This window comes from Apteryx mantelli, chromosome 2 (genome assembly GCF_036417845.1).
Source record: "Apteryx mantelli isolate bAptMan1 chromosome 2, bAptMan1.hap1, whole genome shotgun sequence".
NCBI lineage: Eukaryota > Metazoa > Chordata > Aves > Apterygiformes > Apterygidae > Apteryx > Apteryx mantelli.
In genome coordinates, this window is record NC_089979.1 from 45,959,172 (window position 1) to 45,978,363 (window position 19,192).

At 37.6% G+C, this 19,192-nt stretch overlaps 1 protein-coding gene across 1 annotated transcript in view; it reads right to left on the bottom strand.

Annotated features, from left to right (window-relative positions):
- TPD52 (tumor protein D52) overlaps positions 1-19,192 on the bottom strand; it is a 139,397-nt gene that overhangs the window by 58,953 nt on the left and 61,252 nt on the right. The window contains exon 6 of the mRNA XM_067290575.1: positions 13,416-13,597. Coding sequence (XP_067146676.1) covers positions 13,416-13,597 — 182 coding nt within the window. The remainder of the gene's footprint in view (positions 1-13,415; positions 13,598-19,192) is intronic.

The window sequence follows — 19,192 nt, forward strand, 5'->3', positions numbered from 1 at the left end:
TAAGGTGTTCATTGTATCAGAGCAGAAGCATTATTAGTGGCAACTACTGCAACAGAGATTAAGTCCAATTTTTTATTGCTGCCCTCCTTTAAAGGCTTTTTTCTTTCTTCTGCCATATTTAAGATGCCACTAACTCAAACTAATGAAAAACTCCTCCATGCACATACATACCATGTGCAAGCTACTTTTTCTAGATTATTTTCCTCTCAGATACCATCATGAATTCAGTTTCAGACAGAGAAAAACTATGGCAATAATCAGTACAAGATTTTCAAGTGCAAACTAAAATTTACGTTAATAAGTAACCATAATTATGCTAGGTCATTTCCTGATGAAAATTTGAAATATCTCAGTGTTAAAAACAAACTACTTTCAAAATGCTTTAATAACAAAAGACATTATTTCTACAGGTTTTCAGTCCCTGTCAGTGACCTGTTTTCTCTGCATCCATAAGAGACTGAAAATTGTATTTGCAAAAAAATCACTCTTACACTGTTTGTTAGCAATTTCCTTCTTTTCCCTTCAAGAATTGCATATTACATATAGATGTTATTTTGCTGGCAACAGATAGCAAAAAGGAAATAGACTACTGTAAAACAAACAAGCAAAACAAAAGTCAGTATTACTGCAGCAAGAAATTTTTCCTTTATCTATCACATTAATTACTGTTTTTAGCAGGAATAGTTCCATCAAAACTAAAGTTTAACATGAAAGCCGTAAGATGTGCCAGGCTGCCAAAACAGCGTGATTTCCAGTCAACAGCTGTACAGAATATGGAAAATAAAAGTACTTAAAGAAAAATATTATTAAGCCTCTCCACTGTCACTACATCTACATCCTATCAATGGCCCATACTGCTACTAAGGGAGACTTTGCTCAGTTAGTTACAGACTCCAGGTTAGGTGTGAAGCCGCTGCTCACAACTCCTATGGCAGTGAAGGAACCAAGCACTTTTGGTATGGCGGGGGGGGTGTCAGGTTTCTCTATTGGGGCCTGGCTCCCCTGGGAAAGCCCTCATCTTCCACGTTTCACCTGACCCATGTGGGGCTCTCTGCCTTCCTCTCCCTCTGGAGCAAGCCTCTCTCTGTCATCTTCATATCTGTCTACATAAGGGTTTCATTATAGCCTTCCCCAACTCCAGACACATACCCTTCCTCTTCTCTTCCACCCTGCCCCCAAACCAGTATGCTTTTATCCTCTCTCCCTCCATCCACCTATTTACAGGGCACCTTTGTGATCATCCACTTGTGATGACTATCAAGTTCTCCTTTGCTTTCATGCTGAAGCTCTATTTTCTCCTATTGCAAAGGCCTGGTGTACCGCCCACCTCCCTCCTTCCTTCTTTCATACTGTTCTTATCTCCCAGGCAGAAAAGAGGTAAGTTACTATAATATCGATATTTTAAAGTAGAACATGATACATCACTATGCATGCCCAGTTAGACACAGACAAGTCCATGGGACCAGATGCAAGGCATTCAGTGGAGCTGGTTAGTGTCACTGTAAAGCTGCTCTCTACCTGAAAGATCATTATGACTGGGGGAGGTTTCTCATGACTGGAAAAAAGCAAACCTCACACCCACCTGTGAGAAGGGCAAGAGTGGATCCAGGGAACTACAGATCTGTCAGTTTAACTTCAATCCCTTGGAAGATTATGGAGCAAATTCTCCAGAAAACCATTTCCAAGCACATGAAGGAAAAGGTGACTGGGGACAGCCATAGATTTATCAACAGCAAATCATACCTGATCAACTTAACAGCTTTGCATAACAGGATGACTGGCTCTGCGGACAAAAGGAAAGCAGTGGAGAGCGTTTACCTTGACTTTAGCTAGGCTTTTGACAGTCTTCCATAGTATTCTGATGGTTAAATTACATAAACATTGACTGCATAAGCAGACAAAAGATGAGTGGAAACCTGGCAGGATCACAGGCTCAAAGAGCTGTAATAAGGAGTAAAAAGTCCAACAGATAGCTAGTCACAAGTGATGTCCTTTGGGGACTGATACTAGGGCCAATACTGTTTAACATCTTTATTAATAACGTGGATGATGTAATGGGGTGCTCTGTTAGCAAATTTGAAGATGACATCTGACCAGGGAGCTGGCAGGAGAGCAGGGATGCTATTCAGAGGGACTTTAACAGGTTGGAGAAATGGTCCAACACAAACCTCATGAAGTTCAGCAAAGACAAAGACAAAGCCATGCGCTTGGGATAAACAACCCCATCCACTGGTACAGGTTGGGCACTGACTGAATAGAAAACAGCTTTGCAGGGAAGGACCTGGGGGTCTGCCTGGACAACGAGTTGAACATGTGTGATTAGTACGGCCTTGAGGCAAGGAATGCTAACTGCGTTCTAGTTAACTGCATCCTGGGCTGCAGTAGCAAGAGTGCAGTCGGGAGACTAGTAAGTAATTATGTCCTTTTATTCAGCACCTGTGAGACCACATCTGTAGTTGTGTCCAGTTCTAGGCTCTGAAATTAGTTCAGCAGAGAGCCACCAAGATAGTCAGAGGGCTGGAATACACAACATACAAGGACATACTAAGAGATCTGGTTTTGTTCAGTCTTAAGAAGGGAAGGCTAAGGGAATTTATTCTTGCCTCCAACTACCTAATGTGAAGGTACAGGGAAGACAGACAGAGACTCTGTATGTATCCAGCAGTCCACAATGATGGGGTGAAAAGCAACAGACATAACTTGTAACAAAAATAATTCAGATTAGATATAAGGGGGAAAAAAAATCATGGTAAGGGTTGTCAAACACTGGAACAGGTTTCCCAGAGAGATGTGGAATCTCCATTCTCAGATATTCAGAGCTCAACTGGTTGTGTCCTTCAGCAATCTGATCTAGTCAAACCTGCTCTGAATGGGGTGTTGGACTAGGTGATCTCCAGAGGTTCCCTCTAACCTATATTATTCCATGATTTTAAGATAGAATGTATTAATGCTCACTCTCCTCTGAAGCAACTAGGTTTTTGTGCTTGTTTTTTTTTTTCCCCCCACCTAGAGACAGTTACTGATATGGTTGTAGGTAGTAAATATGCCGCCTTGTATGAACACAGAGCACCGTATGCTTCACTTCACTAGTGTTAGGAATTGTGTGTTTCCGCCCATGTGTTCCCCTCCAAAAAGTATGCAAGTAGTCACATACATCCATTCTACACATACCTTGTGGATTCAGTTCTTTGAAGAGGCTTTACTGGGTATGCGCCTGTTAAGCGCACAATACCAGCCCAATACACACAAGTTCAACACCATTCTTTGCATTTGGAATAGCTCTGTCCTAACTGCTGCTAGTCTGGGATTTCTAGAAGTGCAGATGCTTATCTATTGGGTATATATGGCAGATTCCACCAAATGTCTAGAAATCCCATAAAACTAAAATCTTAAAATAAATTCAAATAATTTCCAATAAATTATTTGGGAAACATCTGGGAAAGCCAGGAAGTACCACAGGCTGGCCCTTTCTTTGCTGTTGTTTGCCCACCTCCTCCTCCAAAATAGCAGAGTTCAAACCCACTGATTCTTAGAACTTTCCATGAAAAACTGGAACCAAAGCTAAACATGAATGGTCAGAAGTTAGGCTACATTCAAGTGTCAAAGTTCAATATGTGGACTTGCAGGTTGAACCAATTATATCTTGCTCTAATAAGCTTGGATATGCTGTTCTTTGCTTTTATCCTAGTCACATTTTACAGGTTTTGCTTTGGAGAAGCTGGAACACAGGATAAAAGATGGACAACTAAAAGACATACCAGATACACAAGAGGAGGTAATGAAAAAATAGGTGAATAGAGAGAGTAACAGAAAGGACAATAGGGTCACACGTTATGGTGTGCAGTTACAGCAGTTTTTTGTAGGAACAAAACAAACAAACAAAGATTTGAAGCAGAATGTACTAGAAAAGAATGAAATCTTCAGGATCAAAAAGAAAACAGGGACCCAGCAGGCTGGCATCATGCCCAGAGGTCTTGCCAAAGCAGAGGCAACAATGAAGACAACAGATGTGTGATGGACAGGCAGCCACAGTGGCAAACTTCTGCCTAATATTGCTGTGAACTTTAAAATAAGGTGCAAGTTTAAGTTTAAAAGTAACTGTAATCTGCACTTTACAATGAATAAAGTGATCCACGCGTACTGTATGAACGAATGACTGGAAGCATAGGAGAAAATTATTTTCCCACTTCTCCGACTGCCTGTTAATAACAGTAGGTTTCTATGGGATACTTCTATATATATTACTTTATGCTACTTTCCAGTAGCATAAATTACTCAGTTTGCATGGGTTATGAATGGCACTAGAGTTAATTAATTGGTGAAGTCTGATGATCTCTCTACCTATACCTGGGGCACAGGAACAGTGATAAGTATATTTACTAGTCTGTCACGCACCACCAAAAAGATCCTGCTCAGCTGCAAAACTTGCCATATGCTCTCCTCCTCCTGTTTAACTGGCAGGAAAGACAGAATTTACTTTACAGCTCCTGCTAGTAAAAACTGTGAAGTGTTCTGTACCTCTTTATATGCATGATACTATAAGAGTTAAAACAACCATTTATAGTAAAAGCAAATTATACTTAAAATTTTTTTCACTTCTCTGGCCTAAATGGATGATGTCTTCTTTTTCTAAGGTAACTGATGAATCAAGCAGCTACCATTGATCAAGCAAAAAAAAAAAAAAAAAAAAAAAATTGAAATAATTTTACTAAGAAAAGCCACTAACAAAAGAAAAGACACAAAGCATTAAATAGATTAATGAAGTTCAGTCAACAGGAGTACCTACAAACATTGACAGAACACCATTAGCTATAAAAAAAAAAGCTGGCTCCTGCCAGTTGTCTGGTCTTTACTTAATTTTCAAGTAAAGCGTTAGAAAGGTTATGTCTTTATCACTGTCTCTCTAGACCTTTCCATAGAATTTACCACATACAGACAACTTTCCCTGTGCAAACATCTTGGCCACACAAAGGTAACTTACTCTATGCTTTGTGTGAGGTAGTTCATTCTAGTTGAAAGACACACTAATTGTTAAAGACGCATACTCATGCAGAAGCATAATGGAGTAGTTAACTCCACATTCACCCTCTAGCTTAATGCTAGTGAATACACAGTCCCAAACTGGAACTAAACCAAATGTTGTCTTACCAAAATCCTCTCTCCCATGCAGAGTATCTTTCTCCACATACATCTGTTTTTTGAATTTTTTTTTTTAATCTTACAAATCTTTTGAAGTTTCACCTACCACTATTAAAAAAAAAGACAGACTTAATGAAATGAGTCTACTAGAAAACAGCCAGACTCATTTACATTACATAGTCTAAAAAGATGCTTTTATTTGAATTCCACTTCTCCCTTATCTATAAAATATTCTTAAAATAGGAAAAAAAACAAGAATTTAAAATGTTTCCCAAATAAAATTCACCCTGGCAACCATTCAAACAGCATAAATATTTTGATACAATTTACAGAAAAAACATTAGGTAATGTTTTATGGTGCTCATTAAGCTGTCATGTTCTAAATCACAACTAGCATCATATGATTTCTCCCCTCTCTACTATTTAAGTTTGGCAAATATGAGCTGTATAAAAGGTGTCAAGTAAAATTGCCACAGGATATACTGGAAATCCCTGCACCAGCTGCACACTCAAACATAAAGGAAGTGTCCTTCTGATCCTATAACCTGATAATACTGGAGTTGCTGCAGGGTTACAGCAGTCTTTGAAAATAAAGCTTCATTACACTGGCATGGGAAGGTGCAGTTTAATCCTCTTTGGAAGCTGGTCCTACAATCCTACATTTCAGAAAATTGCTGAAAGCCATTGCACTTTTACTGGGAATTGGTCATTAATCATACAGGTGCAGACCAAGCAACAGGCAGTGTCAGCACACCCCCTTCCCACACTTTCTGATTCTTAAGAATTCCATCCGATAATGGCAGAAACAGGTTATAACAGCACCTTTCGCCATGGATTAAAGTATTGCTCTTTTGGAGCTCTCAGACAGACAGTTTCTTCTTTAAAGTTTTATTTTCTCAACATGTGAAAAGAAAAAAAAAACATAAATACCACTTTTTTCCTCTTCAATATTTGAAAAATTATTTTACCCATATTTTTCTAGAGACCCTTTCTTCCATTCCTGTAGATGCTGGGTGATTTACAAATTTGCTATACATTGTTGGCATGAAACAGATTTAATACAGCATTAAAATGAATGCATCAAGAAATATGTTTTTAATAATTATGGTTTATTTTCACATATTAAAAATGACCCTGCAATCATATGGATAATAAATACTTGTGTCATACTAAATAAATCCCAAACCACAACCTGCTGTTGATACTTACACATTACATGAGAAAAAGCAAACTGTATTATAGTATCAAACAGAATAGTTGTTTAATTCTGGTGAGAACTCCAGAACAAAGTCAAGTGACCAAGGAAGGCACACATCCTTACAAAGTTGCCTCCTTACTTAATTGACAAGAGAGGGTTTTTGTTTTTCCCTCATTAAAGTCTCTAAAATAACATTTTGGTGGAGTTGCTAAATACCTGAAAAGGTATCACAGTTAAAACCAAACATCAGCATTAAAATACAGGTAACTAGGACAGCTATGCTCTCAAGACTGACCTGGCATCATGAGTTTCCATGTTTGAAGATCAAATTTGATTCTTTTGCCCTGAACTGAAGGCCTTCAAGAAATCATCTGTTATCCGTAAGTTAAAACGTCCTTTCTTCTCCTTGGCACAAATGATAAATAGTTTGCAAACAGTAAACAGTTCTACTGATACTGTGCAAGTAATAGATGAGTATAAAGTCACTTTAGTCAGCAAGTGGATTAACCAAAATAATAGAAACAAATCCTTATTACGTTCACCACCGTAAGGTACAGATCTAAACACACACTGCAAACGCTACTGAGTTACTTTTGTGTTTTGGGAGAAGATACTGCGGTACTGTTTTCATCTTTATTTTGGTTATCCAAAACTATTACTGTCTTCCAAACAGAAGTCTGTGCATCTCAGTTAAAGATGTATGAGCAGCCAAAGACACTAAGCCTTCACACTTACTAAGAGACCATTATATGAGAAGATTGTATTTGTTTTGATAAGGCAAACTTTACTTCATAAATCAGTGAACCACTGTCTTTACCAGTTAAGCAGACTAAAGCAATTGTACAAGCGAAGGCACATCTTTCCCACTACTTTTTAAATAAGCAGTGAAATCCAAACCCAGTACTATCTAAATACTATTGATAACTGCTGTCTAAACTAGCTGCATGTTTCTGATTTTGGATTCCAAAGTTACTTTGCAAACATGACACTTAAAATTCACTTAGCAATGGACTGGTTCAACTATATGCTATTATGAGAGCACCTCATGACAAGCTACAATCTAACAACAAATAACAAAAGACTGCAGCAGCATTTTTTGGTAAATCCAGATAAAATTTTAGAAATTCCAGCCCAATCAGAAACAGGTAAAATGAACTGGAAAAAGGCAGCAAGACTGATTTAAAAATTTTCCAATAGAAATACTTAAGTATTAGGTCCACAGGGCTTTTAAACAATTGAGAAGTCAGAGACAAATTCAAGCTCCTGGTCTTTGAGAGGAAAGGAGATTTGAATCGGTCTCCTACATCCCAGATGAATACTGTAAATCTATCAGAATTAGAGAAAGTATCACCACCACCACAACTTCCTCAATGTTGTAAATGATGCCTGTATCATTTTGTGAACCACCTTTAGTTCCAAATTTTATTTCATTAAAAATGCTGACACCATTTATTTCCCTCTCTCCACTGCCACCCAAAAGAGGGGAAAAAAACATAAGAGAACCTTATTTAAATCTACTTATTTTTATCATCAGAATAAACAGCCAAAGAATTATTGGCATGGATCCTCTCAGTCCCGTGTTTACCTTCAAGGTGTTCAAGGGGCAACTTACTCATTCTGAAACATCTGCTACAAGGCCTTAAACAGTTCCGACAATAGCTTGGTTGGGTCTCATTTCCCACAATAACACTGTAATGAGCACCCAAAGAAAGAAATACAGTATCATGAGACTGATGAGAGCAGAGAAGTGAAAAGAGGAGCACAGGCAGACCAAACACTTCTCTGCCTACAAGTCTTATTAGAGAGAATGAATTCCATTGAAATACATTTCTTTCCCACACTTCATTTTGTCACCCAAGTACCGCAGAGCAAGACAACAAAATGAGATGCTAACAGCACAGGAGGAAACAGCAAGTGCTGGGCTCAGCATTCACAAGGTAAATGAACCACTGTTAGGAACTTAAAGACAATGCAAGAAATGGCCTGCTCCCCAAACATGGGACAAAGCAAGCAAGCAAACATGAGACAAGATAAAGGAGGTTGCACTCTATGCAAGGAAGGGGCATAAATGAATGTAGCTTTGCTATGAAAAGTGCAAAGAGACAGTTGAGAGTTATGGGTGAGAATCAGAGGGGAGACCAACAAAGACACTGTCATGGTGGATGTCTGTCACAGACTGTCAGATCAGGAAGAGGAAGTGGATGAAGCCTCCTTCAGACAATCAGAAGTCTCATGATCATAGGCCTTGATTCTCACAGGGGACTTCAAACATCCTGACAACTGCTCAAAGAGCCACAGGTGCTGGACAGGCTGACTAGGTAGGTGCTCTCCTGGACACATTACTCACAAACAAGAACAAACCGGTTGGGAACATGATAGCCAATGGGAGCCATGGCTGCAGTGACCACAAAACAGTAGAGTTTAAGCTCTTAAGGAAAGTCAGAAAGACAAGTATCAGAATGGAGACCTGGACTTGAGGACAGTAGACTTTGGTTCATTCAGGGTATTCAAGAAGCTGTCCTGATGGGCAAAAGGTGCACAGATTGATCCGTAAGAACAAACTCCTCAAAGCTCAAGAACAGTCCTTCCCCATGTGTAGAAATTCAAACAGGCCTGGCAGAAGGCTAGCTTAGCTGAACAGGGAACTTTAGGCTCCTCAATTGCAAAAAGGAAATGAATGGTGACGGACTGAGATGAATACAGAAACATTTCTCAGGCATGAAAGGATGGAGTTGGGAAAGGCAAAGCTCACCTGGACTTGAACTTGGCAAGGGATGCAAAGAGCAACAAGAAGGGTTTCTACAACTACATCAGCAGCAAAAGAAAGACTAGAAAAACATTAACCCAATGCCAAACAAATGTGACAGGAACAAAAGACTCGGGGAAAACCTGAGATGCTCAATGCTTTCTTCATTTTGCTAAGATCTGCTCTCAGACTTCTCAGCTCTTTGTATCTAATGGCAAAGTTTGGAGGAAAAAAGTACTACTCACAATAAAGGAGGATCAAGTTACTATTTAAATAAGTCCATGGAACTGGATGGAATCCATCTGAGGGTGCTGAGGGAGCTGGCTGCTTTCATCAGAGGGAATTCAGGGAATTGGGGGAAGTTCCCCCAAAGACTAGAAGAAAGCAAATACTACATCCATCTCAGTAATAGTATGAAGGAGGATCCATAGAAACTACAGTAATCTATCAGTCTAACCTCAGTTCCCAAGAAGTCTGTGGTACAAATTCTACTGGAAGCCATGGCCAGGAATATTAATTTTACTGGGAACAGCCAGCACAGATTTACTGAGGTCACAACATGTCTGAACAACCTGATTGTCTTCTCAGTTGAGATCAATGGCTCTATGGATGAGAAGAGCAGTAGATGGCACTTTTTGAGCACTTTAAACATCAACTCCTGTAGTAAGCTGGTAAATCAGACTGGGCAGATATCGACAGTACAGGCTGACTACAAGATAGGTTAAAAAAAAAAAAATTGACTGGGCTGTTGGGCTTAATGGGTAATAGTCAGCAGTTCTAAGTACAGTTGGCACCAAGCTACCAGCTGTGTTCTCAGGGTGTGAAACTGGGGCCAGTGGTGTTGAACATCTTCCCCAACAATCCAGATGAGATGATGGAATGCACCCTCAGCAGGTAGGCAGATCATGAAAGTAGTCAATACACTGGAGGGCAGGACTGCCAGTCAGAAGGATTTTGACAAGTTGGAGAAATAGGCCAACAGAAACCTCATGAAATCCAACAACAACTACTGTGAAGTCCTTCAGCTGGGACTGAATAACCTCATAAAAGCTGGGAACTGACTGGCTAGAAGGAATCAGGGCACAGCAAGTTGCACATAAGTCAGCAATGCACCCTTACAGCAATGAAAGCTAACCACACACTGGGCTGAATTAATAATAGCATAGCTAGTACACTGAGGGAAGGCTGATCCCCTCCACTCAGCACTTCAAGACAATATCTGAAGTACTGTGCCCAATTTTGGCTCCCCAGTACTAGAAAGGCATACAGGAGTAAGTCCAGCTGAGGACTAAGATTGAGCTGGAGCATAGGTAGAGGCTGGAGAACTGGGTTTGTTAAACCTGGAGAACAGATGGATGGCAAGGAGATGGAGGGAAACTAAATGCAGTCTTCTACCACAAAAAGGTGGACCCAGACTGAGCTATAGACTCTTCTTGGAGCTGCACAGTGAAAGGAGAAGTAGCAACAGTCACATGTTGCAAGATGATAAATTCTAACTAGGCATAAAGAAAAAAAATCTTCATCTTGAGCGATTAAGCACTGGAACAGGTTGTCCAGTGAGTCCTTGGAGATTTTCACAACTTGACTGGATGAGGCCCTAAGGAACATCACCTAACTTTGAAGTTCAAACCCTTCTCAGAGGACGGCTGACCTGAGACCTCAAGATACCTCTTCCAATGTAAATTATATGACAGCTGAATGATTAAAACCAATATATTTCCTTTCATATCATGATCTACTTTAAGCAACGACTTCAGGCTTCTTCCTGGTGTTTAGTTTTTCAGGAATACACTAATAAATATGATATGACTCAAATAGAACACAATTACCAAAACACAAAGTCAAGAATCTTAAAATCATACATACAATTGATATAATTCATTTTATAAAACAATTTTTTTCCACATCTTCACTGAATTCTCTTTTCCTGTGCTTTATAAAACAAGTCACTGCAGTAGTACTGTATGTCCAGACCTCCCACTGAAGTCAAGCTGGCAAGACTTGAGGACTCTCTTGAGGATGCTCAGAGCACCACACCTTTTGTTTTTGCTCAGTCTGTAGCCTAAACCAAAAATTACCTTATGTCAGAAGAACAATGTCTGTACATCTTCTGTCATGCACAACATATTATCTACTTTATAGCTATCAATCACATTTGCTTTGAAAGATAAACCTGTCAGAAATGTGTGCTGTGAAAGGTATAGCCATCCTATAGAAATGGTCAACCCTGATATTTAAGAAAGCTTAAGTATACAAATGCTCTGATAAAATATTATCCCAAACTTGTGCGGAAATGTCATTATTTCTAATAAAGCTTTTTAAAAATAAACTATTGTAGAATTCTTTATCACAGGGTTTATATTTAATGTTTTAGACACAGTGATGATGTTACAGACTAACACAGGTATTCTTCCTCTCTCAAGGAAAAAAGGGGGAAAAAAGATGGAATAAAATATTTAAAGGATAGGAATCAGTAAAATGGTATTTTGCCAACATATTAAGAACTAAATGTTAAAGCATCCTGAAGACAAATTAAATAGACCAGAATTTTTTTATTGTTCATACAGATTAACTGTATGGGAAAGCAAAGTGTTACTGTTATGAATCAAACACCAGTTTAAAGCCACATTTAAAGGGAAACATAGTATCTTATTAATCCTATAAATATACTGTGCACAGTATCTTTAAATAACACATAATCAGAAGGTGTTAGAGAGTTTAGAAAGCTTATAAAAGTGATTTCCACCAGAATTTTTTCCTTGCTTATCTTTTACTTCTTTTACTATTACATTCCCCAGCACAACAGTTCTAGTTCAGAACAGTGCAATAACACCACTTATTTATTAGTACAATATTAATACAAATAAAATGCAAACTCCCCGGTCTGTCATCTCACGTACATATTTTAGCTTAAGATGGTTCCTGCCCCAGAAGGCTTACAATTCAGAAGGGATTAGAGTTACACATTCACAAAACCTCCAAATATTTCAATAACGGTCATTTTAACAACTAAGATGATAATTTCTCCTCTTCAGTGTCAAAATAACTACTGGCCAGAAGGTGAAACCTACTGCACAAGTGTAAATGAGACATGAGACAGAGGTATCCCTTCAGGAAAAATCAAAACTAAAAAGCAGAGCTCCCTCTCCATTGTAGTTGCTGCAAAGAGTTTGCTTCTAGGATGCTGTCCTTGTACCCATTTGGAGCTCTCCTTCTACAATCAGCCTCTAGTATTCACCTGTATCTCAAAAGCTCAGCTTCAGTTTAGTGCTGAAGGAAAAAAGAAACTTGACCAAATCATTAGAGACATTTAAAAATCTAACTGCTATATCAACACTTAAAATATCCACTGGATAGACACATGAGTACTTCTGTGGATCTAACACTATTCCTCAATCTCCTTAGCTGCTCTTGAGAGCTGGGTCTGTGCTACTCTTCCTTCTCATAACCATGTGTTTTTGGATATCCTTCCTCATGAAAACTCCAGGATCTGTCCAAGTTATGAACGAGGCTGGGCACAGAGCTTGCCTCTGCAGACTCAAGAAAACAATAACGAATCAGTCTGCATTCTGTTCACATTTGTAATGCTCTCTTCCTGAAAATCACAAAGAGGAGAGGCTTCTCTTCCCAAAAAGGAATATTAAGTCCATTTTACAGAAGAGATGGATTAGATTTACTACCTTCACCATAAAAAGCTCACATTTCTTTTAGAGCTAACAGCTTCTTAAGCTCAGAGGATTTTCTTATCTGTAATTGAAGCAGTATTATAACTAACAGTTTAACACTTAATCTAAAGTTACAAAGACATAGTTATTCTTAAGAAGGAAAAATATAAATTAGCTGCGTTGAATCAAACAGCAACAAAAAATAAATCATACATGAACACAATGTCAAATTCTGTAACAAAATTATTCAGTCCAACTACTCATTATTAATTTGCAGCCAATATGCATTTCAAAGGGGAAGAAAAATTCTGAGAACATGCATATTCAAATTAATACAAAACAAAATATCAGCAAATGACTTTAGACCCATAACTAGTGTTTTGCAAACAAATCACACTTTAAACAAAAGTAACTTGCTTTGGCCTTTGTAAGTTGCCATAATGTAGGTATCAGTAATGTAAACCTGAAAAGGAATTTGCATTTGATATGATTTCTGAGCTAAGCAGATCTGTGTGTCATAATACATTCATTCAGCATGATATTTTAACTTCCATAGTTTAAACCATACAATTTATAGAGCTCACTCCAAAAGACTGAGTCCAATTATCTAACCATTTCAGTTTCTCCTTCACATATTTTAATCGCTTACCATAACAGCATTACTTACTTTCCATCTAATTCCGGTCTTTTGCACACACAGGGAAACTTGCCACCAAAATCTATATAAAGATCATCATCCACAGTATGGAATATTTGACCAATGACAACTTTATCTTTGGCAGGTCCCAGTTGAATTAAAGGAGAGCATCTCAACATGGATGCAAAGGATTCCAATTTCTCTGAAGGAACCTACAAGAGAAGCACATGTTTTATAAAACATGCCATCTGAAGGAGGAATTTAATAAAATTTGTAACACATAAATAGGTTCCATTCACTAAATTACAAGTCAAGATTTCATGTCTCTGGACCATTTTTAGCAAGTCTTCAAGGGAAGTATCTTCCAGATCTGGTATACTTCTCCAGTCCAAAACATTTTACACATTAAAAGCAAAGCTTTTATTAATTCAATCACACAAAAAGGTAACAGCCAGCACCTTCGGAGTCTTCTGAAAACATCTGCAGTTCTATTATTGAGTAGGTAATTTGATTTAAAAGTATATTCATTAGGAGATGCTTCTGCAAAGAACATATCTCAATCTTTATCTCTTCAATGAGAAACAAAACAGAATTAGTACTTTGTTGCTATTCATGAAGCTATTTAATAATGAACAATATTTAAATCTTCATTTTACAGAACAAATCTATTTTGCCAAAGTAGCAGAAGTGGAATGTTCACACAAGACTGATCTCTAATACATAGAAGAAAATATCTGAAACCCTCACTTTTCTCATTTTTCACTCTACAACTTTGAACAAAGCATTTGAATTCAGTAACTAAATAAAAAAATAAAATGCCAGTTTCTTCCCATAAGGTTTTGGGAAAATGGGAAAACACAAATCCTCCTGCCCTTCTTCATGGGGACATCTCTCTTCTCCCTGATCTGAGAAAGACCATCACAGGCTTTCCATTATATGTTAGATTAAAATACCGAACTATAGCAAAGTGAGACTTATTCTTATATAGCTTCCTATGATATACTAAATGTGACTACTTTTCAGGATTACCATCTTTGAAATACAATTGGTAAAAACAGCCTTCTAGCAGGTAATAAGTCAAAGGCAACACACATTTTAGAAGCAATGCATACCTGAAACCAGAAAGTGAACCAAAGTGAAACATTTTATAGATGAATAAACAAATTCACAAAAAGAGAACCTACTAGTTTTCCTACATATTTAGAAGTAATTAACTGGAGAGAATAATTACTTCATGCAAGATTTCAGACTATTTTCAAGCCAACAAAAGAACTAAACAGAACAAAACAATCAAGCAATTAAAGGTTTAAAGATTTGCTTGCTACAAAATAAAACTTTTCCAATAATTTACTACATTTTATCAGAAAATCTCAAAGAAAAGAAATATTAATGAGAATTCTAATGATGATTACTATTTCTATTAAGTTAATCTATGTTCAGCACAGCATGTGAATTTGGCAGGAATTCATGGGCACTCAATTTCATATCCAGAGTTCATGACCTTGTAGGCTTTGCTCAGCAGAGAGGAACCTGGGGCTGAATTCACAGCATGTGCAAGTTTAACAAAATCATATCTGCCTCATTTGTGAGAAAGTGCCAGTAATCCAAAAATTGTAAACAAAAAATCACAGATTTTCTTAATACTTATTATGTCCTCAGAGGATAGTCTAATATAGACTATTTCTGCCTAATTTTCCATGACATCCTAGTGCTCAGCAGTGGGAAACAATCGCATTGTGCTGAGGATAACCAAGTGACCAACTGAGGTATGAGCAGTAATGTATTTTAGTCAGTCCAGGAGACTGCAATACACAAGAGGAAAAGTGAAAAACACTGGGAATTTCTTTCCTTCCCGATTTAAACTATTTAAATTGAATAACTATATGTTATTTAAATCCAAGAATCAAAAGCATGTCTTCTTGGATAGCAGAGGAAAGACATCTTGTATATCCCAAAAGATTATTTACCAAATTTGACAGAATTGATAAAACAAACAAAAAAACACCACACATTCTCCAAGACTAATCTAAACAGATGCTGAAAAAGCATCTGCATTGTACATGAAGAGAGAATAATGTCATCATCTTCCCTTTGTCCATTTAGAAACTTTTATTCTTGGGGAAGTCAAAACAAAAGATAGTTTTGAATTCCAACTTTGCTGGAGCAAACAGTGTGGGTTGTTCTGACATGACAAAACTTCGGGAATTATAAATCTGCTGGTAAATCTGCTGCTTCAGAAACTGAAACTGTTAATTATAGCATCCCAATGACAAGGACTGAGCAAAATGCTTTCAAACAAACATATATATAAATATGTAAGATATAAATATATGTATCTATCACAAAAAGAAAGTAGCACCAGTGGTGGTGATCCATAAACACAGCAGTAGGATTTCATACGGGAGATCTAGTATCAGATAAGCTTTCAAACCCAGGAATTCACAAACGAAGTCTAAATTCAAATACACAAAAATTAATTGTATACAATACACTTTTCAGTGCTTCAAGAATAAATGCCAAATAAGACAAGCAATAAGAGAAAGTCTTTAAATGAGATATCATATGAACTGAGGAAACAGTAGCAATTTAGATGTAACTAATTTAAAGTATAAGCCATGTATAAGCAAAAAAAAAAAAAAAAAAAGCAAAATTCAGTGGGTTTCCACTGACTTCCTCATTAGGAACTCGATGGAGTTTTCTGAATTACCTTTGGAATCCAACTACTTGCCCCTAGAAAGTAAGAAATACTGTTCCATCATCCTGTACACTCACAAACATTGTTTTTAAAGATGCATCTCATCTTAGTTATACCTTGGCACTCAATGCCAAACTACAGGGGTTAAATACAGCAAAACTCCACGTTCATTTCTCTATCCCCTGTTTCCAAGTTCTTTTGCTGATCATTTGATTCCTTGCTTCCCTCAGCATCATACCCTGCTTCACCATCCTTCAGTCGTGACTAATTTAATTTGTCTGAGGAAGATGATGATGACAATGAAAACAATCATCGAGAAAGCGGCAACAGGAATGCTCATAGCTCAGGAAGCAGCCTAGTGCTACGGACAAAATCAAATTTTCCAAGAATTAACACCAGAGACACTAAGTCTCTGCATGCAGAGACTTAATACAAAGTTTAAATACACAAGGACAGCCTATATGATGTTGAAGATGGAGATGCAAGTGCTATTTACTTTCTTGTAAGAATACTTTTAGGCTGGTCTAGTTCCCAAACTAGATCACCACAGGACCAGGTGAGTGCCAGGAACCACAAAAGAGAGAGTGAGAGCGCACAGATGTTGCTTGAGATTAAATTTTTTTTCTCTACTTTGTGAAGAGAGATACATTAACATTCTAGGGATTTCCTGCTTTTATCACCTAAAAAAAATGGGCCATGCTAGTTACTAACATCACTCTCCTGTATCTCCCTGGAAGAAAAAATATAGACACTAAGTTCTCCAATATACAAACTTGCCTGTGAAGTAATCGCCGTACACAACACAGAAGTGCTTTCCTTAAACACTGACAGATGCACTTCATTCCTTACTAGTACAGAGCTTAAAGTCAGTCACATTTGAATGCTAATGTACTAAGAATCCTTGGGCCGTTTTTCATTGGGGACAATTTCTCAAGAAGTCATCAGGAATCTTTTATAATTAATCATAGGTTTACAAGTCTGCAGATTTCTCCACTCTGCTTCCTAGAAGGAAATTTTCAAGTGTGAACATCTAATATAAGCATACAAGAATTCTCAACACACTGCCACCAAGAATACTTCTGTAGACAACAGAAAGCAAGCTAGTAATTTTTCTAGCTTTCCACATAACCTAAGAAGTTCTCGTTAGACAGTAATTTATCTCAAGCTTCTTTAAAGGAAGAAATTCCATTTTGAGGAGTTTTTCCCTCCAAGATTTCTAAATCTCCTTTATTGCATTCCACACAGTGGCCCCACCAAAAACAGTAAGACAGTGAGATAATATGGCAATATACTTTTGTATTAACTACATTTTAGATTTCTTACTCTCAAAGACTGTTGTCCATGCAGCTGTGATACATAATGCATCAATAATACAGGTCGAGTGGCAAAAGTTGGAGAACATTACAAAATTCAGAAGCACAAAGGGCACATTCTTTTCAAACACCTGAAGCATAAAGATTTTTTTTAATGCCTACTTGATTTTCCTTCTGATTTCTAGGGCTTAAAGTTGTTCACAACTATTTGGATGCCTTCCACTTTTTGTGCACACAATTCAAAAAAAAAAAGGTAGCTCTTTCAAGACCTAGATATTCTACAAGGCAATACATATTAAACAGAGAGAGGAAAAAGTTATAGATTTAAACCCATTAAGATCCAAAGGAAAGAATCAACTCCAGTGAAGGAAATTACTATACAATTTCTGGAGCAAAGCCTGTGACTTGTACAAGCAGGGTGGTCCTATCCCACCCAGTGAGCAACAAGTCTTAAGAACCCTAGCTATGTGTTTTACGTTTGCTTGCAAAGACAAGTAGTATGCATGTTGGAATGTGTGTGATATGGATGAGACATGGATAAACGAGATGAGAGACTGGTAATCAGACTGCTACAATTAGGGAGTGAATGACGTATAAACGTCAAGCAACATGCGAAGAACGCAACCTCCTGTAACTATGGAATTAGTCTCCTCAGCACTGTCAGTCAAAGCCAGACAGATTTTTCTTCCCTGAAGTTAGCTACAGAAAACAACAAAACAGGACAACGAATTTGCAATAGCAAGTTAACATGACGCCAGAGGGGCTAACAGCACAATGGCTTGGAGATTATTCAAAACTTGACTGAACAAGGCCCTGAGCAGTCTGATCCAAGCTGGCCCTGCTTGAAGCAAGGGGCCAGACGAGACAACCTCCCGGGGACCAACCTATATTACTTCGAGACTGTAAAAAGCACAAAATAGGGAAGGTAGCTTGCTGTAAAAGTTGTTAAAACAAACAATACAAGAGCTCTTCTCTGAGTTGGTATATTGATAAGGTACATACTTCAACAATCAATTGAAAAAGTTCATTCCTATCTACTAGTCCACTAACCCTTATTTTTCCATTCATTGCTACTATTAAAAATGTACACTATTACTTATATTTAAGTCTAAATTGCAGGAATTTTTAAAAAGCTATACAAGTTACAGCAATTCATGCAGTTCATTTTTCAAAAAATAAAAACACACTAGAGAGATTTGGTAACAAATAAATGCAACAAGTTCTACTTTTTGCTAAAATATCTTCCCCTTTGAAATCAACTCTGCCCCTCAAACAAGGAACAACCAGACATTCATTCCAAAACTAGCAATCTTTACAGTTCTTAGAATCACAATCTTCAAATAATATGAATTGTAACTGGAATCTATAATGTTAAAACATGCTTGGCTCAAGCACCTTGTATCAAACATTGATTTTGCAAAAAATCTCACCTTAAAGCCAACAGGAGCAACACAAACAGATTTAAAGACAATATAATACAAAATCTGATGTCCAACATATTTTAGGATGGAAGGCTATTAACTATTAATTAGTATTACAAGTATTACAAACTCAAGATTTCTCCTAAACACAAAGAACAAGCAAACTGTTTTCACCACCATTTTTTCCCTGCACATTTCAGTTCTGAGACTGGGGAAAAGAGCCAAGAGGATCGCTGAGAGGACTAATGTATGATAAGCCACTGAAACTTCAACATACAAGACCTACTGCAATTATGGCTCAGAGTTCTACAACTCACTTCTCCAGGTGCTGCCTTCTTTTTATAGATTAAATTATTTGGTCTAATACTGAGGATTCTT